Source organism: Mixophyes fleayi, chromosome 5 (assembly GCF_038048845.1).
Source record: "Mixophyes fleayi isolate aMixFle1 chromosome 5, aMixFle1.hap1, whole genome shotgun sequence".
Lineage (NCBI taxonomy): Eukaryota > Metazoa > Chordata > Amphibia > Anura > Limnodynastidae > Mixophyes > Mixophyes fleayi.
The window spans coordinates 213,002,086-213,025,819 of record NC_134406.1 but is presented as its reverse complement, the minus strand read 5'-3'; the positions used below and the strand labels follow the sequence as shown (position 1 = coordinate 213,025,819).

The 23,734-nt window shown below is 38.4% G+C and overlaps 1 protein-coding gene across 4 annotated transcripts in view; it reads left to right on the top strand.

The window, feature by feature from the left end:
- The window catches only part of OSBPL1A (oxysterol binding protein like 1A), a 122,905-nt gene that overhangs the window by 59,111 nt on the left and 40,060 nt on the right, over positions 1 to 23,734 (top strand). For 3 of the 4 annotated variants that reach the window (XM_075213433.1, XM_075213434.1, XM_075213435.1), the window contains 2 exons: positions 8,103 to 8,268; positions 9,364 to 9,520. In XM_075213433.1, the coding sequence (XP_075069534.1) occupies positions 8,103 to 8,268; positions 9,364 to 9,520 (323 nt within the window). Of the gene's footprint in view, positions 1 to 600; positions 794 to 8,102; positions 8,269 to 9,363; positions 9,521 to 23,734 lie in introns of those variants that run through there. The other variant, XM_075213436.1, reaches the window with a different exon arrangement.

Here is a 23,734-nt window from a genome sequence, read left to right as displayed (position 1 = left end):
GTCTTCTATGGTAAATTAAAGGTTAAGTGCTCAAGGCAGCATTTTTCATATGCATTCAGACGTTAAACTAAAAAGTCAGCTACTGGCAGAATCTGACATGTACATTCGTTGTAAATACCAGACAAGGATTAAATCTCTCCTACATTTAGCCCTCCTAGGAAACCTTTCTGCAGATGTTCATGGATTCAACTATTCTTGTGCTGCTATTGCAACTCTAATATTGTGTCCTGCCTACTGGAACAATTATGCAGCATTAATATAAAGTTGGTATGTTTTATAGTACTTGGTTATCCTCTATAATGGTGATTCTGCAATCAGCGTTTAAGTCTGTGCATGCTATAAAATTTCTGCTGATGAAAATACAACACCAGTTTCATTAAGTGTTTATTGAAAGAGGTTGCTTAATATTACATGTCAAATATCTGCTGTATACCACTTATGATAACATGAAATACTGTGTGCTCCACAATACAAAATAGCAGTGTTAGCAAGTGAGTTGAGCATAGGGAATAAACACAATGGCCAATTAGAGGAGAAGGAAAGAGCCAATAGAAGTTGTGCAGTGTGACCAGTAGGAGATTTTCTTACATGTTTAGATTTGCTGGCAGGGAAGAACGTTGTGGTACCTTCTCGTGCAGCTGCCTGTAATCGGAAGGGATTTTTTTGCTGAGGTGAGGATTAGGGAGGGAGGAAGGGAGCTGGTCCACAGATAACAAACAGTGCATAGGATACTGCCAAGGGAAACTGTATAAGAGGTGGAATGAGAAGAATCGTAAAGAATCACATCTGAAAGGTATAGTACAAGCATTAAGGTTAATTAACTGCCTGGGTATGTGATTGTTTTGATACATAGTATGTTTTGCTGAGCTATGCTAAGATTCCATTGAGCGGTTGCGTTGCTGCAGTTTATTCTGTGATGACAATTTTCAGGTATAAAATGATACCATAGCTATGTGTATTAATTAAAAGCAGGGGTAAAGTTTTGATAAAGCAATATTCTGTTATTTATATTTTGATAAATCTTATTTCTCAAAAGTGTTAAAGTAATTGTGACTCATTTAAATGTAGTGTGATACTGTACTTGTGTACAGATCTCTTACAGTGTAACACTATTACTGGGCCCTTACACACAACTCTGCTGTAGGGGTTTTAACGATGATCTCTCTGGATTAGCTTTGGTGAGGACACTAAATGTATGTAGACATATGTGCCAGCTATGCACTTTTGACCTTGCAGTACTAAACATTTAGCAGGATATAGAAATTTAATGATCTCCAGTTTAATACATTAGTACTAGTAAAAATAGCTGAAAATAGTCTGTTTGAATAAATACATGCATAAGAGCAGAGATAGACAAATTCCAGGAGCCAGTGCCTAACTTTTGGGAGTTGTTGTCAACACGGATGTATATATACCCTGGATCCGTAAAATAACTTGCTGGCTCCTAGTTATGACTCGCTGGCTCCTACATTCTAAATTTTTTTTGTTCACCCCAAAAACCAATGAAAGTAGTGTGAATGCTTAACAAGCAAGATTTTAAAAAGAACCATTTGCTGGATCTGTGATTTAGCAATGGATACATACATACATACATACATACATACATACATACATACATACATACACACGCATACATACACACACACACACACACACACAGTGCTCGACAAGGGCTAGTATACGGTACCATGTCATACCGCCACTGATCCTACTGCCTTCATTGTCAATCTATACAATTCCATTCATTTACATTTCCATACCATCACTTCTAAATTTCCATGTCGCCAATCACTATCTATCTATCAATCATCCAATTTCCTCATCTGGCTGCACTCTACACACTACAGGCGGACTGGGGTAATATTTAAATTAATACATTCATGTTTTTGATGATATGTGCAATTTCAAGACTAGTTTGCTGTTCTTCAGCATTTATCGAGTGACGTCTACCTTGTATGCTTGCATTATAGTTACATTTTTTACTTTTAACGTTGGACATTTGTTATTACAACTACATTAGTGAACTGTTAATACTTAGTCATACAAGTGATTGCATGTTCTCTACAGTGTACCAACAAACAGAGAAATATAAACCTGTATGAAAATGTCAAATACAGAAAATAGATCCTCATTGGATTAACGGTCAGGAGTTTCTGTTTTAAAAGAAAACAAGAATGTAATTTCAATGTTTTGTGTTTTATTTAATTTCACACCAAGTAAAAACAGTATGACCTGTATATATCACAGATCTCATTGCAGGTATGGGTTCAATTTGCTCATAGACCAGCAGTTAATTTTAGCAGTGCTTATAAAATATCTTGAAATATAAAGTATTCTTTAAACATTTCCTTAGTCTTGGTAGCGTTTGAGATCCTAAGGTCTCCGGCTTCATGCTGTTTTTAATCATTAACTTTTGAAAAAATATCTCTTTTGGTTAGAGGAAGAGGCACAAGGCCCCATTAATGATACTTCGCCAGTTCACCTACAAAATCAGTTACGATTTTTATTTCCTCTAGATATTGTAATAGAGTTTTGTCAAATATGTAATGGCATTATAGTCATAGTTGCCTACTCTCCCGCATTTATAGGAAGTCTCCCGAGAGAGTAGTGCGCCCTTCTGCATCCTGCCCACTCCCCTAGTGAACTAGGCTGGAGGGGGTCTTGATGACGTGATTCACTGTAACGGAGTTTCTGAAGTACTTTGTGTTTACTGTTCTGTACTGTTTAACCCTGTATGGTTTACTGTTTGTACTATGTACGGCGCTGCGGACACCTTGTGGCGCCTAACAAATAAATGATAATAATAAAATCTCGTCTTCTTGATCTGTCCCTTGCTGTATTAGGCCACAGATTGGTGCTGAGCAGCAGCAGGCACAGCTTATACCCCTTTCATACTGCAACCTTGACCCGGGTTGCCTGCACTATGAATGGTGAGACCCGAGTTTTTCAACCCGGGTCTCACCAGACACAGTGATAAAGTTAAAAAACAAAATACAAAAAAACACATCACAAGAGGAGCCAATCAGAGCTCCTCTTGTGATGCTTCCATGGAGACCCGGGTAGACCCGTGTTCAGTATGAACAGGGATTTTGACAGGTAAGAGCCTCCTCTGCTCCGGCAATATCCCGGGTTCATATACCCGGGATATTGCCGAGGCGGCAGTATGAAAGAGGTATTAATGATACAATTTGTGTGGCCACGCCCCCAGACTGGGCAGCAAGATCTCCCAGAGGAAGATAGAAAAAAAATGTTGGCAAGTATGATTATAGTATATTTGTTGGTTGAACAGTTTTACTGTTAGGCACATTAATACAAAACTTGTATTGTATTTCTTTGCATTAGCTGACAGTAGTGTGGGGTGTACTTGGCTCAAAATACTGAGACTTTTGTTGTCAAGTAGAACATCCTCCATAACTGGTGGGTGGAGGGCACAAGTGGGACGTAGTATGCGGTAGTAATTCAGTTCATGAATAGAACCCAAGGCATTTCTTGTCGTTGACACAATTACCATTGTCCTTTGATAGCCTGGATGCAACCCAGCACTCTGATTACTGAATGTTATTGTGACAGCAGAAGGCATTTGGCCCATGATATGTTTCTGCAATTTGATCAAGTAATGTTTTACTGAAACGTATAGGCCAAATAACAATGTGATGATTACTGGAGCCCAGAATAAAGGGAGCATTTAGAAGAACCCACCATAGAATTTGCTATTTACTTTTAATTGAACGGTTTCTTTAATTTTGGTAATAGATCATTTATCTTAAAGGTTTACTAATATTGATTTGTACTTTTTTCCTTCCTTGCTTTAATCTTACATTTTCTTCCCATCACTCGCTCATACATGCAGGTGAAAATAAATATGTGCTCAGGACATAATTATCAATCATCTAGTCCTTTCCTAGTCCTACAATTTTATAACTCTATTTTCCTGTGACAAATAACACAGAACAGTTTTTACTTTGTCATTATTTATTCAACAAAAAATAAGCCAACATGAATAAGCAATGTGTTACACAGTAAGTACACCCCATGGTTCAGTTGCTTGTAGAACCATCTTTAGCAGCAAGAGGTAATGATTTATTTATTTTTTTTGTACGATTTTCAGTTTCTTTCATCATATTTGAGGTATTTTGAAACACTGCTGCAGTTTATTGCTGTTTGAGGAAATTTACTTCTGCACCGTTCACTTAAGTTCCCACCGCAGCACCTTAGTGGGGTTGAGGTCTGGACTTGGATTTGGCCATTCCAAAAACTTCATTTTCTTAATCAGTCATCTAGTTGTAAGTTTGCAGGTGTGCTATAAGGGTCCGTGTCCTGTTGCATGGTCCAGTTTCGGCCAAGCATTAGTAGTCTGACACATGGCCTCAAGTTTTCCCGCAGAATACTCTGGTATAAAGAGGAGTCCATGGTTGACTCAATGAATGCAATGTATCCAGATCCCGTGGCTTCAAAATAACCCCCTCAACAACTTGTTGCGTTTTTGGTATGAGGTTCTTGTGGTGATAATCTACGTTTGATCTTGGCCAAACATGGTTTTTATGTACTTAGATCAAACAACTCCACTCTAAGTCATACTGAAAGGTTTATTTTTTTTGTAGAGAGGGGACTTCCTCCAGGTCACCCTTGCATGAATGTCATTCTTCAGTCTTTTTCTTTACCATGTTGACAATGGCATGTATATCCCTGAATATATCTGTGTTCTTTATGATATGGTCTCTTTGGTGAATTTTCTAGAATGCCCATACTGGCAGGTTTGGCAACGGTCTTCAATATTCTCTATTTGTAAATAACCTTTTTCATTATAGAATGATAGACTTTTTATAGTGTTTGGAAATGTTCTTATAACCCTTTTCAGACTGATGAGCAGGAACAATTATTCATTTTATTGTTGATTTGTAAGGCACTACAGTGCTCTGCATCGCAATAAAACTGGAACATAGAAGGTAGACAAAATAAATGCAGACATAACAACAAAGGGTAGGTACAGCCCTGCTAATGAGCGAGCTTACATTACAGCTGAAACAAGAGGAACGAGGGTGGCTCAGAGTAGAGTTTGGGACAGTTGTAAAGGGGGCAATGATTGCTTGTTTGAGATGATTGTAGAGATCTTTTCTTCTTGGTTTGGTACTAATACAAACATGATTGTTCCAGACCAAACTGCCAAAGGTTCTGCTTTTAATTAATGTGTTAGCAATTCCTGATAATCATCTAATGAAGTGCACTTGAATGTCATCACGTGGCTCAAATTACCTTCTTTATTGATGAGGTTGTACTTATTCACCCATGGCTTGTTTATGTTGACTTATTTGTTCAATAAATAATAATGTAACGTATGCTTTGTGTTATTTGCCACATGCGATTAGATTTAGAACACTTTAGAAACTTGTTGGGGAATACTTGATTTAACATGATGTTTCACAAACACATATTTTAAAGGTATTTTCTTTTTTTAATTACTGTATATGCATAGGACTTCCATATTGTTATAGAAGAGAAAAGGGAATCTTTTGAAACCTGAAGTTTTCCCCAAGACCTCCTACCACACATTCCTTTGCATTCATGCAACAATCACAGTATCTGTCTGTATAGAGAAAGTTGTAATTATTGACGACTAGAAGAAGTTGCATGACAACATAATGTGTTATATAACTGCTTACTTGCCTATTCCCCTGGGATATCTGGTAGATTCCTCATCCTGGTGTAGTCCCCTAACTTCACCAGACACCTTCCCAAAAATCTGTTTGGAGGCAGGGCTTAATGACATGGTTTGCATCCTTAAGCTCCACCTCCATAATGCTATGGTTGCCATGCTCCCTCCCCAATTGTCATTTGACCTCCCCTTAGGAACTCGATAAGTTGGCAAGTATGGATGTGTGTTTTGTCAAATGTCATAGTCCGTGATCCTGTGTCTTTTCTGTGTGTATGCAATGAACAAGCAGACTTTATATACTTACAGCAGGACATAACTTAAGAAGCTATTCAGCAATGTAATGTTCAAATGAAGTAAAGAAGAATTGTAAATTTGTTTTGCAACTAGCAGAACTACAAGAGACATGGGCCAGGAGCAATTGTACAATGTAGGTGCAGAGTTAATTTATATCGTGCTTGTGTATATATTTGATATACGTATCAAATCCGTGAAGTGGAATTTGACAAGGAATAAAGAGAGAAAGGCATCTATTGAAATCTTGACTGTGACCGTTCTATTTCTATTAGAATATTTTACATTTGAAACCCTCTGAAATTCTGCTCTTACCGCTGACAAGTGTCTGGCCTGCTTAAAATGCTGTGTGTTACTGTAGTTTATCTGCTTGAAAGCTCTTCTTCTAAGTGTACCTTTAATAACTGGCGTTGCTGTATAAATATGCCGGATAAAAAATTGGTATCATGTCAGTTTGGGAAAATGTCTGCTCACATTTATTGCTTAGATTCCAGCTCTAGGAACTATTTATAAATATACATGAGGCACTCCTCTCTTCCATCAGATGTGTTGTCTATGCTCCTCTTCCTCTGCTATGTATTCCATTTACGCTTTATTTTTTCCTTGTTTACATGAATTTCCCTGGGGTTTTCTGGAGTAGACTTCTCTCTTCTCTCCCCAGCAGCCACTGGTTCACTCTAGTTGCTCAGCTATTTTAGGCATAGGCTGCTGCTCACCGGTACAAATCCTTAGCACAAGTCAATAAACAGCCAGCTGATCACAAGAGATATATGCTTGCTATGAAACATGTGTGGAAATGAATGCGTTTATTATGCGGTTTTTAGTTCAGTATGACGGCAGTGTTTGGAGTTTCACCAGCAAACTCATGCAGTACGTGCTATAGTTGGTTGGAATGTGCATTAAAAATAAAATAAATACCTATTGATGGTGTAGTTCATATTATTGTTTTCTTAAACTTGTACCTGGTTTTGTGATTTTAGAACATGGCATCTTCTCTTTTTCAGGCAGTAATTCACATAACAATTATAATACTGTGTATTGGTAAAACAGCAGCTCATGGAAAATGCATAAGTGCATGAAAAATCTGTTATTCATGTTCCTTGTTATACTTTGTTATAAATATATGAACGTTGCAATCGTTTACAACCGTCAGATGCGCACAACGGCGTCTTTCAGGGCTGCTGTGTCTATGCATTGCCAATAAAATCTAGGTCCAAGGTCAGGTGTGAGCACCGCCTGGCTCTGTTCATTGGGCCTAACCGCATACATTAGAATAACTTTCCCAAAGCAGAGTTGTTTAACTGTTTTAACACCTCAGTTTTCTATTGAACAGCTCAGGGAAATATGCTAGTCTCCGACACTGGACAGTCACGTTTTAATGCAGCCAAAAGAATTGTGGCCTGAAAGGTGTGTTGCCTTGAAATAAATGCGGGGTGAGGGACTAATTTAGTTGTGGCTTAGTTTGCCCCAATTGTTTCAGTCACTATTGAAAGGTACGATTTCTCCTAAGATTTGTTTGTGCTGCACTTTATAAATGACGCGGTCTGTCGTACATTATGACAAGCAGTACATTTGACACGACAATCATCTTTCATCAGTTTGGCCGGAGCCTCACGTGAGGGACCATCATCATCATCATCCTCATCATCATCATGCTTCTCATCCAACGTTAATGAGAAACTGTTTTAACAAAACCAACAATTTTTACACAAAATGAATGTTAAGACAAATGCTGTTTAAATATTGAAAGCCCTGGGAACCACTAACATTTATTTTATGTAACAGTACCAGCCCTGGGAACATCAATCAATTGCAGTCACATGCTTATAGCTTGTGTAGCAATGAATAAAGCCGCTTCCAGCAGGTATATCTAATATGTATACTTCACGTGGCTCCTTTAGCTGACTCAAACAAGTGCTATGTCCTCTGAAACAAATACAAACTTCAAAAAACTTTGCTGTTACACAAGAACCGCTGCTGCCCGTACTTATTGGACAGGGCTGTATAAATGGTCATTTCCTTTTTTATTTAAATTCTAGAATAGTATTCTTGTAATAGCATTTTCTGTCACTTTTTGTTTTCATATATTCCATCTGTCACCTTCATTTACCTTTTACAGGTAATGAACTAACACAGGAATGTTCTTTCTCCATTTTAGGCGAGAAATCTGAAACTGGAACACGAGCAAGAGAAAAGTAAGATCTTATCAGAGGCGCTGCAGACATTGGCTACTGAACACCACGAATTGGAAAGGTCTCTGGTTAAAGGAACACCTCCACACCTCGGCATTCTCAGCGAAGATGAATTCTATGATGCCGTTTCAGGTGATTATTTATTTATTTTTCCTCTTTTGGGTTTGTTTAAATAATTATGGGAAAATGTTCTGTGCAGTTAAAATCCCAAAACGAAATACTTCACAATGAGAGTGCTCCAAGGCAGGTGCTCTGGTCTAAGATTATAATGGATTCCTCTTAATTGCGCCCATCGCTACTAACATGGATTTTATTTTTTAATATTTAATGTTTTACAAAGACGTTAGACATGTCAAGGAAAATTGTAAAAAATAAAAATGTTTGGTTGTTTGCACAGAATTTCTTTCAACAATTTAGTAGCTGAAAGCGGAGGCATCACCTATTGAGAATTCAAAAGCAGGGTTCGTTTGTGCAATTATGTTTGTAAATGTTTGTACATTAGTTTTAGAAATACTTCATGTCAGTCTTTTTGTTTTTTGGCCTTGCCTAGTACATGTTGAGTGCAGCATCTCATTTTAGCAGCTTTTTATACTGTAGCTTACTGTAATGTGTTGACTGTAAAACAAAGCTGGTTAGTGTTGCCATTATGTCCTAAGCATCTTGTTGGTTAGGACATAAAAATCAAATAATGAAAAATTTTGTTTAAAAACATGTTTCCGTCTCCTATTTTTTTAAAATTTACCTCAAAATATTATGTCGCTCAAGCTGGTTTGATTTTGCTTGTGTCGTTTTCTGTTTTTTATATAAAATGTTACCCTGTGTTATTGAACGAGTTTATTTATGATAGTCTTTGTTTCCGTGTATTGTGGACTTTTTTACTTGGTATAAAAAGAACTTTAATGCTTATTTACGACTTGCCCTTACTTTTGGATGTGCAATGTAAACATAGAATACATTTATTGTGAACGCCTTAGTCTCCAGCAAAATCTATAACAAACATACCTTATCTTTGTTGAAATATGAAATGGTACTGTATGCTTTAGTTTCACCATGTAACTTGTGAAGAGCTAATGTGAGATGCATCTGTTACTAGATGGAGCCTGTCAGAAAAAACAAAATAACCTCCTCAGGTTTCAGGGCTCGGCGAATGTGAGAAGTTTTCAGTTGTCGCAGTGAGGCTGGGAGTTTGAAGTGAATATTTCATTAACACAATTGCGCTCCTCTTAGATTCAGAGTCTGATCATTCCTTGAGTGGATTTGAGACCGTTGGAAATTCTTCTACAGAAGAGAGTTTTAATTTAAGCCTCCATAATCAGGTCAACATGTCTGATGACAAGAAGCTCAGTGGAGGAGATGCTACATCTAACGGCATCAAGAAACACAGGTAAGGTTAGGGTGGGCCAAGGTCATTTTGGTTACTATTTATTTATTTGTGCAGCAATGTGTTACCTGAGGCATTCCTTTCTATGGAGAATGCGCAAAACCAGAAATGTATTTTGAAAATGGTTGGGAGCAAGGAGAGCCAAATGAAGAATCCCTAAATAAACTATTACGAGGCGTTGGGTGTAAAAGTATAATGTTCACAAATACCTAAATAACGTATTCAGTGTTTGTCATATGAAACCGTTGAGTGGCACTGAGTAGAAGGAATGGTTGACATGTCTGAAGCGTAAGAGATGAAAGGGTTAATTTGTATCCGTTCAGCTGAGAAGTTGTCAGAGTACACAGGGAAACTGCTAATTGAGTAAAATGAAGTGTTTATTCATGAAAAGTTATTCAGCATGACTGCAATGACCCTCTGGGAATACATTGTACAGCTGCAGTTTCTTTCATGGACAAGATCTATCTTGTAAACTTTTGAGCTTCTTTTTCCTCTGTTCTTCTAAATGAATATTCTCTGTACACTACGATTAGGGGATAGTCAATATAGCTGTTTAAAAAAAACACGCAGGACGCGCTTAAACAAAAAAAAAAGTACTTCTGCAAATACATTTTTGCCAACAATATTTTCCCTATTGGTTTTGCATGTTAGAGTGCAGGACAACCAGTGACTGAACTACAGCCACTGCAGGGGTGCAGCACCTATGGTGTCAAGAGGTTAGAGGTAGTGCCATTGCCTGCATCCACTATTATCTGAGAGCATGCACAGTGAAACCCAAACTCTTATTGGCATGGCAGATAATAGTTATATGCTATAGGTACATTAAATGCCAAATAACAGACGGACGCAACTTGCACATAGTGGAACCACAAAGAAAATGAATAAAATCCGTTAAAGTGGAAGGGTCAGAATCTGTACAGCTAATTATAGCTGTTTTCCCACGCTCTAGCCAATCCGACGCCAACTGCTCTGATTTGGATTTAGGAGTGCAATAAAATGGTCAGAGGGGTTTGGAATTTTTTTCATTTAAAATATTTTTAAAATTATGTAGTGCCCATTACAATGGCCCATTACAATGATACATGGGCCATTGAAATGAATGGGAAAAGCAGAGATTTGAAAACAAATGACCAGTTTCAAATTGTTCAAAATTGCCACAATTCTCTTGATTATTTTTTTTTTGGGGGGGGGGTTAGAGAGTTACCCTTTTTAAGGACCAATATTTGTGGGTCACTGGTTCCTAATGCATTGAGAAGCTGCATTCTTATGGACATTGTTTCTGTTCTTTTTCTCTACTTACTTTTTTTTTCACTGACAAACACAATTTTAGGTGTGTTTAGTATTTTAATAAAATTATTATGATGAAATACAGGGGCGTTCAGCAATTCCCTTTTAAAGACCTTGTTAATGTCTTTGCATAACCAGCATACATTTGCTGTAACCAATGAGATTTAATCATTAAACAGTTTATTGCACGTTAGACTAAAGTAATCGGATATCTGGTTGGTAAAATACACTTGTGCTGTTTGTAACATGTTATTAAATAGGTGTTTTTTAAGTATCTTCATAGCTATTATTTTTTGTAGGCTTTTAGGTTAGTTCACACAAACATTGTTGTTTTATTTTGTTATTTACGCTGTACCTGTCACTAAGCACCATGAAGGCAGCCATTTTTAGGGGAAGCAACTTATTCATTCTCTTGGAAATAGTGATGTTACTAGTTTCTATTCCTAGTTTCTTGCCTAGTTCAAAGACCGTCTCCATTGTGTGCAGGGCAGGTAGAATATTAATAGTTATACATTGCCTTAAGAATTGTTTTGGAAAAACAATGGTGTGTGTGTGTGTATACTGTGGCTCTTTACAAATCCATAATAATAGTATTGTTGCAAGCACTGTGATATAACATACTGTCGGCCAACATGTAAAGAAATTGGAAAATAACGGTCTGCTTTATAGAAGATCTTTAGAAAATATATGAATTCTAATCCTTGGGATGTTGTATTTGTGCTGTAGTTTTCATTGTTCATTCACTCTTGTAATTAAACATTATTTATTAATGTATCTCCTGTTGCTTTTTTTGTTTCCATCCACTTGATCCCTTAGTTGGTATTGTTGATAGGATACATGGTCTTACAGCCATGACAGGAGATATATTTTGGCTTTTTGGTGTGTGGAATTTCCATATAGATTGTTTTTGTGTTGAATAAAAGTGACACAAATTCTGCATAATTATTGTTCCCATTCACTTTTGTAACATACCACGCAAGCTGATACATTACAGTGTGGGCTATGTTCTCCGATCTGCTTGGAGGAAATGTACACCACACTTCTCTTATGTCTGCCATGGACTCTTCAATAGGTTAACGTGTAAATATAACAGACATGTTTATGTGTTCAGTACTTGCATCTTTAGAAGTGTACAGTTACCTCCATTTGACATAATGCGTTATCACATGCCTGGAGTTTCTGAAGTACTGGTACTTTGTGTTTATTGCTCTGTACTGTCTTACCCTGTATAGTCTACTGTTTGTACCATGTACGGCGCTGCGGAAACCTTGTGGCGCCTTACAAATAAACGATGATAATAATAATAATCACATAGTATTAAAGCTAGGTAAGGCTTTGTATTTTGTGGCAGGTGATTCATTCATATACTACTTGAAAGCCACCTGGTGTTTTACCTTTGGGAGGGTGGGAGACCAGAAATGTAATTGGAATGCAGCGTAGCACTGTCAGCGTAACTAGTATGAAATGGTATTTAAATATGTGGAGATTACCTTGTAAGACTAGAATGATCTATTATTTGATAGCATATCAAGAGCAGAAGTATGATGCTTAATATCTAATTTGGAGTATGCAAAATCTATGTAAAGAACAGTCTGTAACTGAAAAGATACAAATTACAGGAAAGCAGAGAAATTATTCACCAATTGGCGTCCCACTAAATTAATAGACAGCCACAGTAAGTTTGTCACCACCAAGACTATTTGGCTTCTGAACTGGCTTGTTGACTGCTTTGAAGCATGAACACTATAATTGTCTGACAGTGATTTTGTAGGCCTAATTCATGTAATCCACTTTAATAGCAGTGCAACAATTTTCTAGACATTGCACTGGCTGCCTATTTCCTCATGGACCCTGGATAAAATTATGGCTTCTGCTCTCAGCTTGTTTTAATACACAGTAACTAGCTCAAATTGCAAACAATGTTCCCACTAAGATGCAAGCAGCTCTCCATGAAAAGCTTATTGCTACCATGTAGCAAAAGTACATTGTGTGTAGAGGCCCTGGCTGTACCAGCTACATTTAGGGTATCTGGTCACTAGCTTACGTTGAACACCTGCACTGGCATTCGATATGCTGTTAGTTACAGTCTTTAACACGTTTGAGTAGTATAATGTGGCTAGATTCCTAAATAGACTGAAGTTGCGTTTGTTTAAGATGCATTTGTCTAAGGTTAGAGCACTTTATTGTATTCTACTACTCATCTATTATTATTAAAAATGTTCAAAGAAAGGATTACTATGTTCTTGTCAACAGAAATGGGTAGATGCAACACAAATGGTTAAATACGCACAGCATAGGTCTCTTGGACTGAGGCAGAACAAAAACATAAGGAAAGTCCCTCTCATTTAAAAGTTGTTCTTTCCCCTTTTATGGCACTTTCTGTCGTTAAAGCTTCATTTAGGTCGTCACTTCAACACTTTTCTGGTGACCAATTTCTCTTTTTTCATTTTCACTTGCTTCTCTTTCTGCTCCTTGTTCTATTAAGTTGGTTATGCACACTCTTGATTTTACTGTATTGCATTCCCTCTTTCAGCAATCTGATCCCGTGCCCCCATTCACGTCAAGGTAGTGTCCAATCTCCTTTCCTTTGAAGCTGCTTGTCCAATCAGGACAAGGACTTCAACAAAATGTCCACAGTCTTAGGCAGTTACTCCTCCCATAGCCCTCTGCTCTTCTCTTCCAAAAAGGTACCAAATTATTGCGGGTTTGCTCGTTGCCTTAGCAACGTGACTGCTGGAAAGAAAGGCTTGTCTGGAAGCACAATATTTATGTAGCCATCTCTACCTGCAGCTCCTGGCAATGTTGCCAACTATCCACCAATCAGGTGCTTGTTGTCGTCTGTAGTATGTAACATTATGACTTTCCTGCACTGGCTCTGCACCAGTGAGAGTGAGTGGGACAAATATTTCCTGCCTTCTAGTCTGAAGAAACAGAGGAGAATGCTGAAGAAATTGAGAGTGGGGGGGTTCAAATGTGAGAGAATTCTAAAAAGCTCTGGACTTTTTTCAGACCTACCATCCATTTCTCCATCCGTATCCCCTGTCCTTATCACTGTAAAGGTTATGTTTGAAAGTGCAATGTTCAGATGCACCAGTTTTTACCATGAAGAGCATGGCTTTGTGGGCTAAGATGACATAGTCTGTGGGGTGCATATTTTACATCGTTTTCTGGTAAGAGGAGCTGGGCAGAATGGGACCTATATAATAAAGACAATAATACCCCACTCATGAGTTGATTAAAACCATCAATTAGACTAATCCTAGCTGTATTTTAGGAGAAACAAAGCAGTGGTCCTAAAGTGGTAGTAGACCTTGAAGTGATGTTTCATTCTTTTCAGTGTGTGCTTTTCCAATTGGACCCGCAATGTCGCAAAAGTAGGTGCAAATTATTCTTCAGGGGCAGTTACAATACCCTTGATATGGTTGTGTAATTAGATGAACTTTCACAAATGAAAAAGATTCTGCCACTAGTCAGGCAATGTAAACTTTGTATTTTGCTGAACAATTTATTGTTATCTTTAAACAGTTTACAACTAAAAACATGAAAATGTTGATTGTCATACATACAGGACTATAATGCAAATCAGTTGGGAATGCAAGAGAGTGATATCCTTTAGCATTCCAATATACAATGTGTATGTACAAATATATATATATATATATATATATATATATATATATATATATATATATATATATATATATATATATATATATATATATATATATATATATGTGTGTGTGTCTCTCTAGCAATTAACTTTTTTTAAATAATTATCAAGCGGCCTAATGCATTGTTATCCTGCAGCCTTTGCACGTGGTACAGACACATCCTCTGCCTCCAAACAGGGACACACACCTGAGTTATTGTACAATGGCTACTATGGATTAAAACGTCCAATCTCAGCTGTATGGCAACATGTTCTTTCTGTGGTTTTCCTCCTGTTATAAGGATTTTGTATTACATAGAAAAATGAATAAGAATAATGAATATTAAGCTTGTTTGAAAGTACTGAATTGCATTGAATAACATTTGTTTTAAAAAACAAATGTGTATTTTACTTATTTATATTGCAGCAATATAAAATTAAATGTTTTTCTTGTTATACATTTAGTGTAAAATGCAGCTTTGCTCAATATTTGTGCGTGAGAAGATGAGTTAATTTATTGAAAAAGAACTCTTTTTTTTTCCAGTCTGCTCACATTACATACAGTAGAGTTGCAACAGGATCTACAATGCTCTATATTACTGATTAGAGTTTTACTACTAATGGTTTCACGCATTAAGGATTAGGGAAGCTTATGGTAGAGACGGCTATACTGACAACACTAGAGTACTACTAAGTACATTGTAATACAATTTACAATTTAGACTTTTCTTTTAGATCCTTTTCAGTATTTGAAAACCTTTGCAAGAAAAACTTTGCTGATCGGCAGGTGAATCTGTATGCGTATCTGAAACACTGTATGCAGTAATAGGATACTCCACCTAGGTAACAGGACAATTGGACATGATCATAATACACTCTAATTACAATCTATTCACAGGACATAGTACAATACACTTACCCAAACCGACCACTGAACATAATCAATTCTGATACTGTATACTGACATAGAACACAAAATACACTCTAAATACACATAGAACACTCCACCTATTCAGCATGATCTGATCAGAATGAGATGATACTAATACAATTCTTGTACACATTATATAGACATAGTACACTACACCTAACCAAAATAACTGATATAATTATACAATTTTATTGCACTCTCTGCAGACCTAGAACTCTACATCTGGTCAGTATCCTATACAATTCTGTTATACCCTGTACAGACACAGAGCAGTACTATCTATCCAAAAAGAGATGACCAGTGCATGATCATAATACAATTATATTGTATTGTATAGACATAGAACACTACATCTACCTGGTACTACTTGACCATTGGATATTATCATATACAATTTTATTAGCATATATAATTCTAATTCCTCTATAATTAGTTTTAACCTGCATAGTAGAAAGACTGATAATTGGGAATTGCATCTAGCAAGCAAAACAAAGAAAATAGTTAAACATCATAGACAATTGTCAAATGATAGATACAAAATCAAGTAAAATATGTTTTTACATGGGGTTTGGCATACTTGCCCGATCTCCTGCAATTCCCTGAACCCTGCCCTCATGCGCCCCCCCCCCCCCCCTTCTCCGGATCTTCCGGGGTCCAATATGTAAGTTTTGGTGATATTATCACTTCAGTATTCGTAGGCAGCCATTGCATATCATAACACAATCCTAGCAGATTTAACATTAGAACAAATATTTTATGATGACCATATTGCTACTAATTTTTAGTATTATATTAAGGTAATTTGTTATTTTGTTTTGCTCTCATAAAACTGAATTGTTTAGGTGAAAAGCTGAACTATAGAGCACTTATGTAAACAGAATATTTTAAAAAATGAATATAAAAATAAATAAATTAAGAGACACTTGTGATCTGTTCTTTGAGGGAAGTCCATGTTTCCTGTCACTGTGACTATTGTGGTAGTCATAGCATTTGGCCAGCGATCAGGAAGGGCTTGATTGTTTGAGGCCCAGGTCTCTTGGATGCCGCCAGTGGTTTGGCAGCAGAAGTGATGCTTTGCCTGTACACCTCTAGTGTACCCAGATTTATACACAACTAGCAGTATGCTGCCTACTGAGCCAATACCTCTTCTTCAGTTTACTGGAATATGTAATTATTCCTGCAGTCACAGTCAGGAGATTATATTGAGCAGAAATTTACTGTAAGCCCAGCATTTAACATGCAAAGGCTATGAGGTTGTTAGCAGAGTGGATAGGAGTCCACCTGTTTGATGGGATATTAGAAATTAATGTTTGTTCCGGACCTGTCCCAGTTATTACATTGGGTAGGATATATGCCTGTTATGTAATGTTTGTTGTCTGGTTCATGATGCAAACAGATTACATAGAATGAGATAAAACTGAAGGTAAAGATGGCCCTGTCCAAGTGAGCTTACAACCTAGGAGATGTGGGTTACACCATAATTGCCCATTCTCCCAGAATGTGTGGTAGAGGAGAGCAGCCATTCTCCTGCATCTTGTGGGATGGGGCCTCCATCACCTGATTAGCAGCTAATCACATCATTTTGGCAAAGTACTGTAATAAAATTACATAATTGCGTTGTTTTGTCACAGGGCGGGGACACAATGAACCGATTTGTGGCCTTCATTGCCTCCCTTCTCTTTAAGTATATCACCTATCTGTTGGTGTGGAATGGGTGAATGACTGACTGATGTGTTATGATTATTTTAAGGTAACATTCTACTAAACTCAGTGGTACAAATTGAATTAATATTTGTAATAAAATGAATATCTGCCCAAGATATGTTTGTGTTTTAAAAGCTTCCCCCCCCCCTCCCCAGAAATGCTTCTGTGAAGTCTCTGAATGTAGATATTTTGAAAATGCAGTTCATTGTGCAATGATTGTGGTTGTAAATACAACATGCATCCTATAGCAGCACATAGGGGCTGATACAGAGTTGCAAATGGTAGTAAGTTACTGAAAAATAAAGTATAGAAAATTGTGTATTTCCATCCACATCAGCAGCATGTTCAGCTGCTTTAGGCCAAGTCAGCAGCAGCGAGTATTCGCACCTGCACTATAGCAGGTTGAAAGGGTAGATCTCCTAACAAGCCTATACTCGTATTACTGCAGGTCTGCATGAGCAGCATGTGCGTGAACACTCTTACTGTGCTAGGTCAGCCTTAGAACACCCCTTCTCTTCTCCATCCTGCCTCTCCAGGAGTTGGGCATAAGTACCAGGGTCATGCATAGATGCATATGGGTGAGCATGCCATAGTGATCTCATGCAAGATACTCTATGCAAACTGGTGTACATCCCACTCTGCGTCAGCTTCCACTGTGACATCATCACATCCAGCTAGTGATGGAATCATGTGCACCTGCAAAGTCAACACCAAATGGGTGGAGGCTCATACTAGCCTAAAACTGCATAGCAGTGTCTGTAACACAGAGCAAGCATTTACTCCACATGATGCCAAGCATCACTGGATCTTCTGAGCTGAAGCTCAGTTACCATGCTGTAGTGCCAAATATGAATGTTTGTGTCTAATAGGTTTAATAGAAGCAATTGTTTTGAATGTGGTATTATGCAGTTTACTTCTGAGGGGAGGAGGGACTTAAGCATAGAAAACAAACTAGAACTGGCTTTTTCTAAGCGGTACATTTTTAGTGAGAATCCAAGAGCCAGTATTGTTTTGAGTGTTGTGACCTTGGTGTTATATACAGGAACATGTCTTAATGCATGAGTTAACACTGTATTAAGACTGTGTTGCGAGGTACCTCCAGACCCCCACCAGTTAGGGTCACTCAGAAGCCCAAGATTGTGGGGTACAATGGTCCCTTTTACTGTGATTCAAAGTACATTGTGACCCACTACTATCTATTTTATAACCGAGATGTCACCATACAGGTGAGTGTATTAGCAATTTAAGGACATTACGAGCATGGTTGAGGGTAATGTGCCACAAAGCAGCTCTGAAGCAGGATGGTCTTGCTTTGTTCATCCTGCTGGTGCATGCTTCTTCCTGTTGTGAACATTCTCCCATAGCAAAGCAGCTGCCATGGCTCTAACTAGATCTAGAAGTAAGGTAGTCTGTGATCTGATCCAGGCCCAGGAGCAGTGCTTTCCAATTACTGTACAAATTCTGTACTTAATAAAGCTCAAATATACCGGACCCAGAAGTGGCATAGTGTGGAGGTAAAGATGGACAGTTAGGACCCAATTGGGAATATTATTTCAAATGGGGTTAATTTAAGCAAAACAAAATACAAGAAATGTATAATCTGGTATCTGCATTGATATACAAATCCCAAGGTACAAGCAGAGCAACAATGTTGCTAAGCAATAAGACCATGTGTCTCTGGAGAGATAAAACAGCCTGCAACACTGCCTGGGAAATGTCTATGGCCATAAAGATATATATTTAACCTATATAGCTTGTTAAAAAATAGACAAAGCCTTGTACGTTTATACTCCCTTTTAACAGTGTTCAAAGCATGTGAACGCTGCAGACTGCATTGAAATTGATTTGGAGAGAACCAAACACTTGTTATGGTGTGTACAGATCCATTCACTTCCATTTGTTTGTTTATTTTTACTTGACGTTAAAACATATCTAATAGGCATTAAGAACATGTGTTGAACATGTATATTCACATGCAGTCTGTACATTTTATATAGTTCGTTCTGACATTTTCAGGAGTTGCTTTTAGAAAACTTCAGTTTTTCACTGCCACTTGAAAAATAATCTGCCTCTGTAAACTTTGTGAAAAATTGTGGGAACCACATACAAATTTTTTTTGTTCTATAATTTAAGCCAAACATAAAAAGTATAAATTCAACATTATCACATACTCTAAGTGGCCACTTTATTAGGTATATCTATACACATGCTCGTTAATGCAAAAATGTAACTATCTAGTCCATGCATAAAAGAATGCATACTTGTCTAGAGGTTCAGTTTTTGTTCAGGCCAAACACCAAAATATGGGAGAACTGTGATGTAGGTGACTTTGACTGTGGAATGATTGTTGATGCTACACAAGTTGGTTTGAGTGTCTCCTGTGATTTTTACGCACAAAAGTTTGGTGACCGAAAACGCCTTGTTAATGAGAAAGATAGGAGGAGAATTGCTAGACTGGATCAAGCTAACAGGAAGGAAACAGTAATTCTCAAATAACCATGCGTTACAACACTTAACGCAAAAGACAACCTCTGAATATGCAGCACGACAAACCTTGTAGTGTATGGGCTACAGCAGCAGAAGATCACAACCAGTTACCACTCCTGACAGCTGAGAACAGGTAGACTCCATGTCCGTGATCATGGGTTCACCAAAACTGGACAGTTGATGATTGGTAAAAACTTTGCCTCATCTGACATCTTTTTCTGCTGTGACATGCAGATGGTTGGGTCAGAATTTGGCTTAACAACATGGATCCATCCTGCCCTGTGTCTATGGTGCAGACTGGTGATTGTGATGTGTGGGGAATATTTTCTTGCCACAAATTAGGCCCCTTAATTGCAATTGAGCATTGATTAGTATTGTTGCTGACCATGTACACATGGCAGAATAACACTCCATGTCACGCGGCACAGTCATCTTAAGCTGGTACCATGAACTGGGCAATGCATTTAGTGTACTCCAATGGCCCTCATAGTCACCAGATCTCAATCCAATAGTGCACCTTTGGCATGTGGTGGAATGAGAGATTTGCAGCATGAATATGCAGCCAACAGACCTGCAGCAACTGCGTGATGCTATAATGTAAACATGGACCACACTCTCTAAGAAATGTTTCCAGCACCTTGTTGAATCTATGCCATGAAAAATCCAGACTGTTCTAGGGGCAAAGAAGGGTCCTACCCAGTACTAGGACAGTGTGCCTAATAAAGTGGCCACTGAATGTATATTACACATATGCAAAAATGGAAATAGGGAAACGTGGTTAAGTAGCCATAAAAGGTGGATGCTTATTGAGAGAGCTCTGGCCCAGAGAACAGAATCATGCTTCATCTGCGCAGCTTGGGGCTTATTGGGGCTGTTATTTTGCACATTACAAGTTTTGTTTTTTAGTTTGGGGGTTGTTTTTGTAATCTTTATCAATCCATCAAGAATTACTACATTACAGTCTTATAATAAAGTCATTTCAACATTCTTGTTTTCGTTAGAACAAACAAATGAAAAACACTAATGAGAAAGGGTCGGAGTTTGGGATGTAAGGGCAAAGGGGAACATGTGCGTCTGAGGAAGAAGAACAAAATGACTACTTAAAACTCTAATGCCTGTACCTCTTCACAAGTGGAAGAGATGGTAGATTTGTTAATATATTCTATTATATGTATCAGATTGTTTTGATTCAAGCCAGCTGAACTTGGTGGATATAAACTCTGTATCTCAGTCAAGTGCTGATAGAGTAATGTCCTCCATGGACATATAAAGGTTGAGTCCATTAAATCAGTCTTTAATAGATGAGGAAACTAGATTTCTGTTTGACTGGCAGACCCTTTTGCATTGTTAAAATATCTAAAAAGGGACATTTTATATTTACACATAAAAATATTAGTAATGATTAAGATTCAGAACTATGGACCAGTTATCACACCGTCTCCCAGCATCTTGTTAGATGTACTTACTACATCTTTCCAAAATGTATGAAGCAGTCCCACCAAATATGCCAGGTGTGTCCTACTGCTAACTTGCATCTCCAGAACTTGTTTGGTACACCTAGGAACATTTTGCTTAAAACACTAGGACAGGGGTCGGCAAACCCCCGGCACGCATGCCAGACGTGGCACACAGACCACTTCTGTCTGGCACGCTGGAGCTCGCCGGTGTTCCCCAGCTGCCTCACTAAAGCGGCCTATGATGGCCGAAACTGAGCTTCTGTACATGGGCAGCAGCTCCTTATTGGCCATCATCTGCTGCTCTAGTGAAGCAACTCATTATGGAACAGAGGAGGGGTGTTGACTCCAAAGGTAAGTATGGGGAATACTATAAATTGGGGGCACAGTAATATGGCATACTATGAATTGGAGGCACATCTATGTGGCATATTATAAATTGGGGCACATCTATGTGGCATATTATGAATTGTGGGCACAGCTATGTGGCATATTATGAATTGGGGGCACATCTATGTGGCATACTGTGAACTGGGGGCAAATCTATGTGGCATACTGTGAATTGGGGGCACATCTATGTGGCATATTATAAATTGGGGGCACATCTATGTGGCATATTATGAATTGTGGGCACAGCTATGTGGCATATTATGAATTGGGGGCACATCTATGTGGCATACTGTGAACTGGGGGCAAATCTATGTGGCATACTGTGAATTGAGGGCAAATCTATGTGGCATGATATCATTTGTGGGTACAATTATGTGGCATGATATGAAATGGGGCACTACTCTGTGGTTTAACATGAATGTGTATTTGTCTGTCCCATTACTATTAATATATAAATATCAATTATACACACCTGGCACACCTGGGCTTGTCTATATTTTAGCTGGCACACTGATAGAAAAAGGATGCCAACCCCTGCACTAGAACATCTGGACCAACAAGTAATAATCTTATACTGCGTTTCTAAGACCATTCTACTTTGAGCAGCAGTCTCTGTGTATTGCATTTTGACCACTGGAACTCGTTATGAGGTCTGCCTAGATCCCATTCTCATGCAGATGTGAACTTAAGAAGAGCGGACAATTAGTCTTCTATAGGTAATTTATAGATTGCTTACACTAAATGTTTTGGGTCAAGCCACATAACAAAGTAGTTCAAACGGTTAGATCCCTTCCCAGGATATTCATCATCATCATCAACATTTATTTATATAGTGCCAGCAAATTCCATAGCGCTTTACAATTGGGAACAAACAAACAGTAATAAAACAATACTGGTTAATACAGACAGACAGAGAGGTAAGAGGGCCCTGTTCTCAAGCTTAAAATCTCTGGGAGTTTGACACACAAGGGCACATGCTACATCATATTTCACATTGGTCCAGCTATAATGCAGGTAAAAAGTATTGTGTGGGTTGTGCAGTCGCACAGCAATGTTGGTCAGAGGGTTGTTGTCTTGTGTTAGCTGTGTAGAGGGTGGTAATAGGGTAACCTAGGGAGATTAAGATGCTGGTTGAGGAATATCATAAATTCATTGTGCACCATCTGGCCTACTTGTGGCAGCCAATGGCACATAGCACCTGAGACCGTTCGCAGCTCACATAAGCTGAAAACACAGCGAGTTCACATCAAGTGACTTGGATAGTTTCCTTCCAGGGAGTTTCCCCACCAATGTCAGGTGACTCCTCCTGATAAGTTTACTGACTAGTGGAGTACCCTGCTTGCATTTGAGAATCCCGGTTCACCATTCCAATAACCACAGTTGTGATAGAGGCTGTTCCATCAGGCCTACTAGCAGCAGGTCTGCCATGTGGAACCAAAGGCCTGTTATGGCTCCTGATCACAGCGAGTCAAACATTAATATATTCGATAGCCTATGGTCGGACGTGTCTACACCAGGATCCCCTAGCAGTATATTGGAGATCGTAGCACCAGACCCACTGTAATTATCCACTCTCACTCAAGCTTATCCCCAGTCTCATCAGCACCTTGTATCCAGCGAGCTTCAATGAAATGAGAATTATCGAAGGTTAGCAGCAATGCTTGCTCATGTTCTCCACTCCAGGTGACCACAGGTCCTGGGTCATTGTGGAGGGTTTACACGACACGTCCCTGTGAAACATCTGCATGTGGAATGTGTTCCAGGCCTTTCCCCAAGCAGGGGGGTGGGCTCCTCCAAATGGGTCTTGTCGCATTATTCACACCAGAGCTATGGTAAAGTTTAAAGTCTGCCTGACTTGTGCTTGGAAAAGTTACGAGGGTGGAAAAAAGAACTTAGTATTTTGTTTCAGTTTCACATCAAGGGAAGTAAAGGAAATACTCTCATCAGTGGTTCTTTGTGTCCTATGTAGCAACATCAGTTAAATCGCATACTGGGACTTTTCCAAACATCAAGTACATACAAAGTACTTATGCACATTACCAACAACACTTCTAACTCTCACCAAGAGAGTGGAACCTTCAGCGTGCATATAACTGTAAGACATACTTCTCTTGACATGACTTCTCAAGTACTTTATGGAAGAATGTGGTCATCAATAGCTTCCCACTGCTTCTTCTCTTGCCCAGTTCGCCCAACTCCCTTTTCATAAAGTGATATTACCTCCTGAGCTCCATGGTGAAAGACTACAAAACCTTTTTTTTGTTAGGGAAAAGGAGCGAGAACTTTCCCTGCATACATATGAGATGATTTTTAAG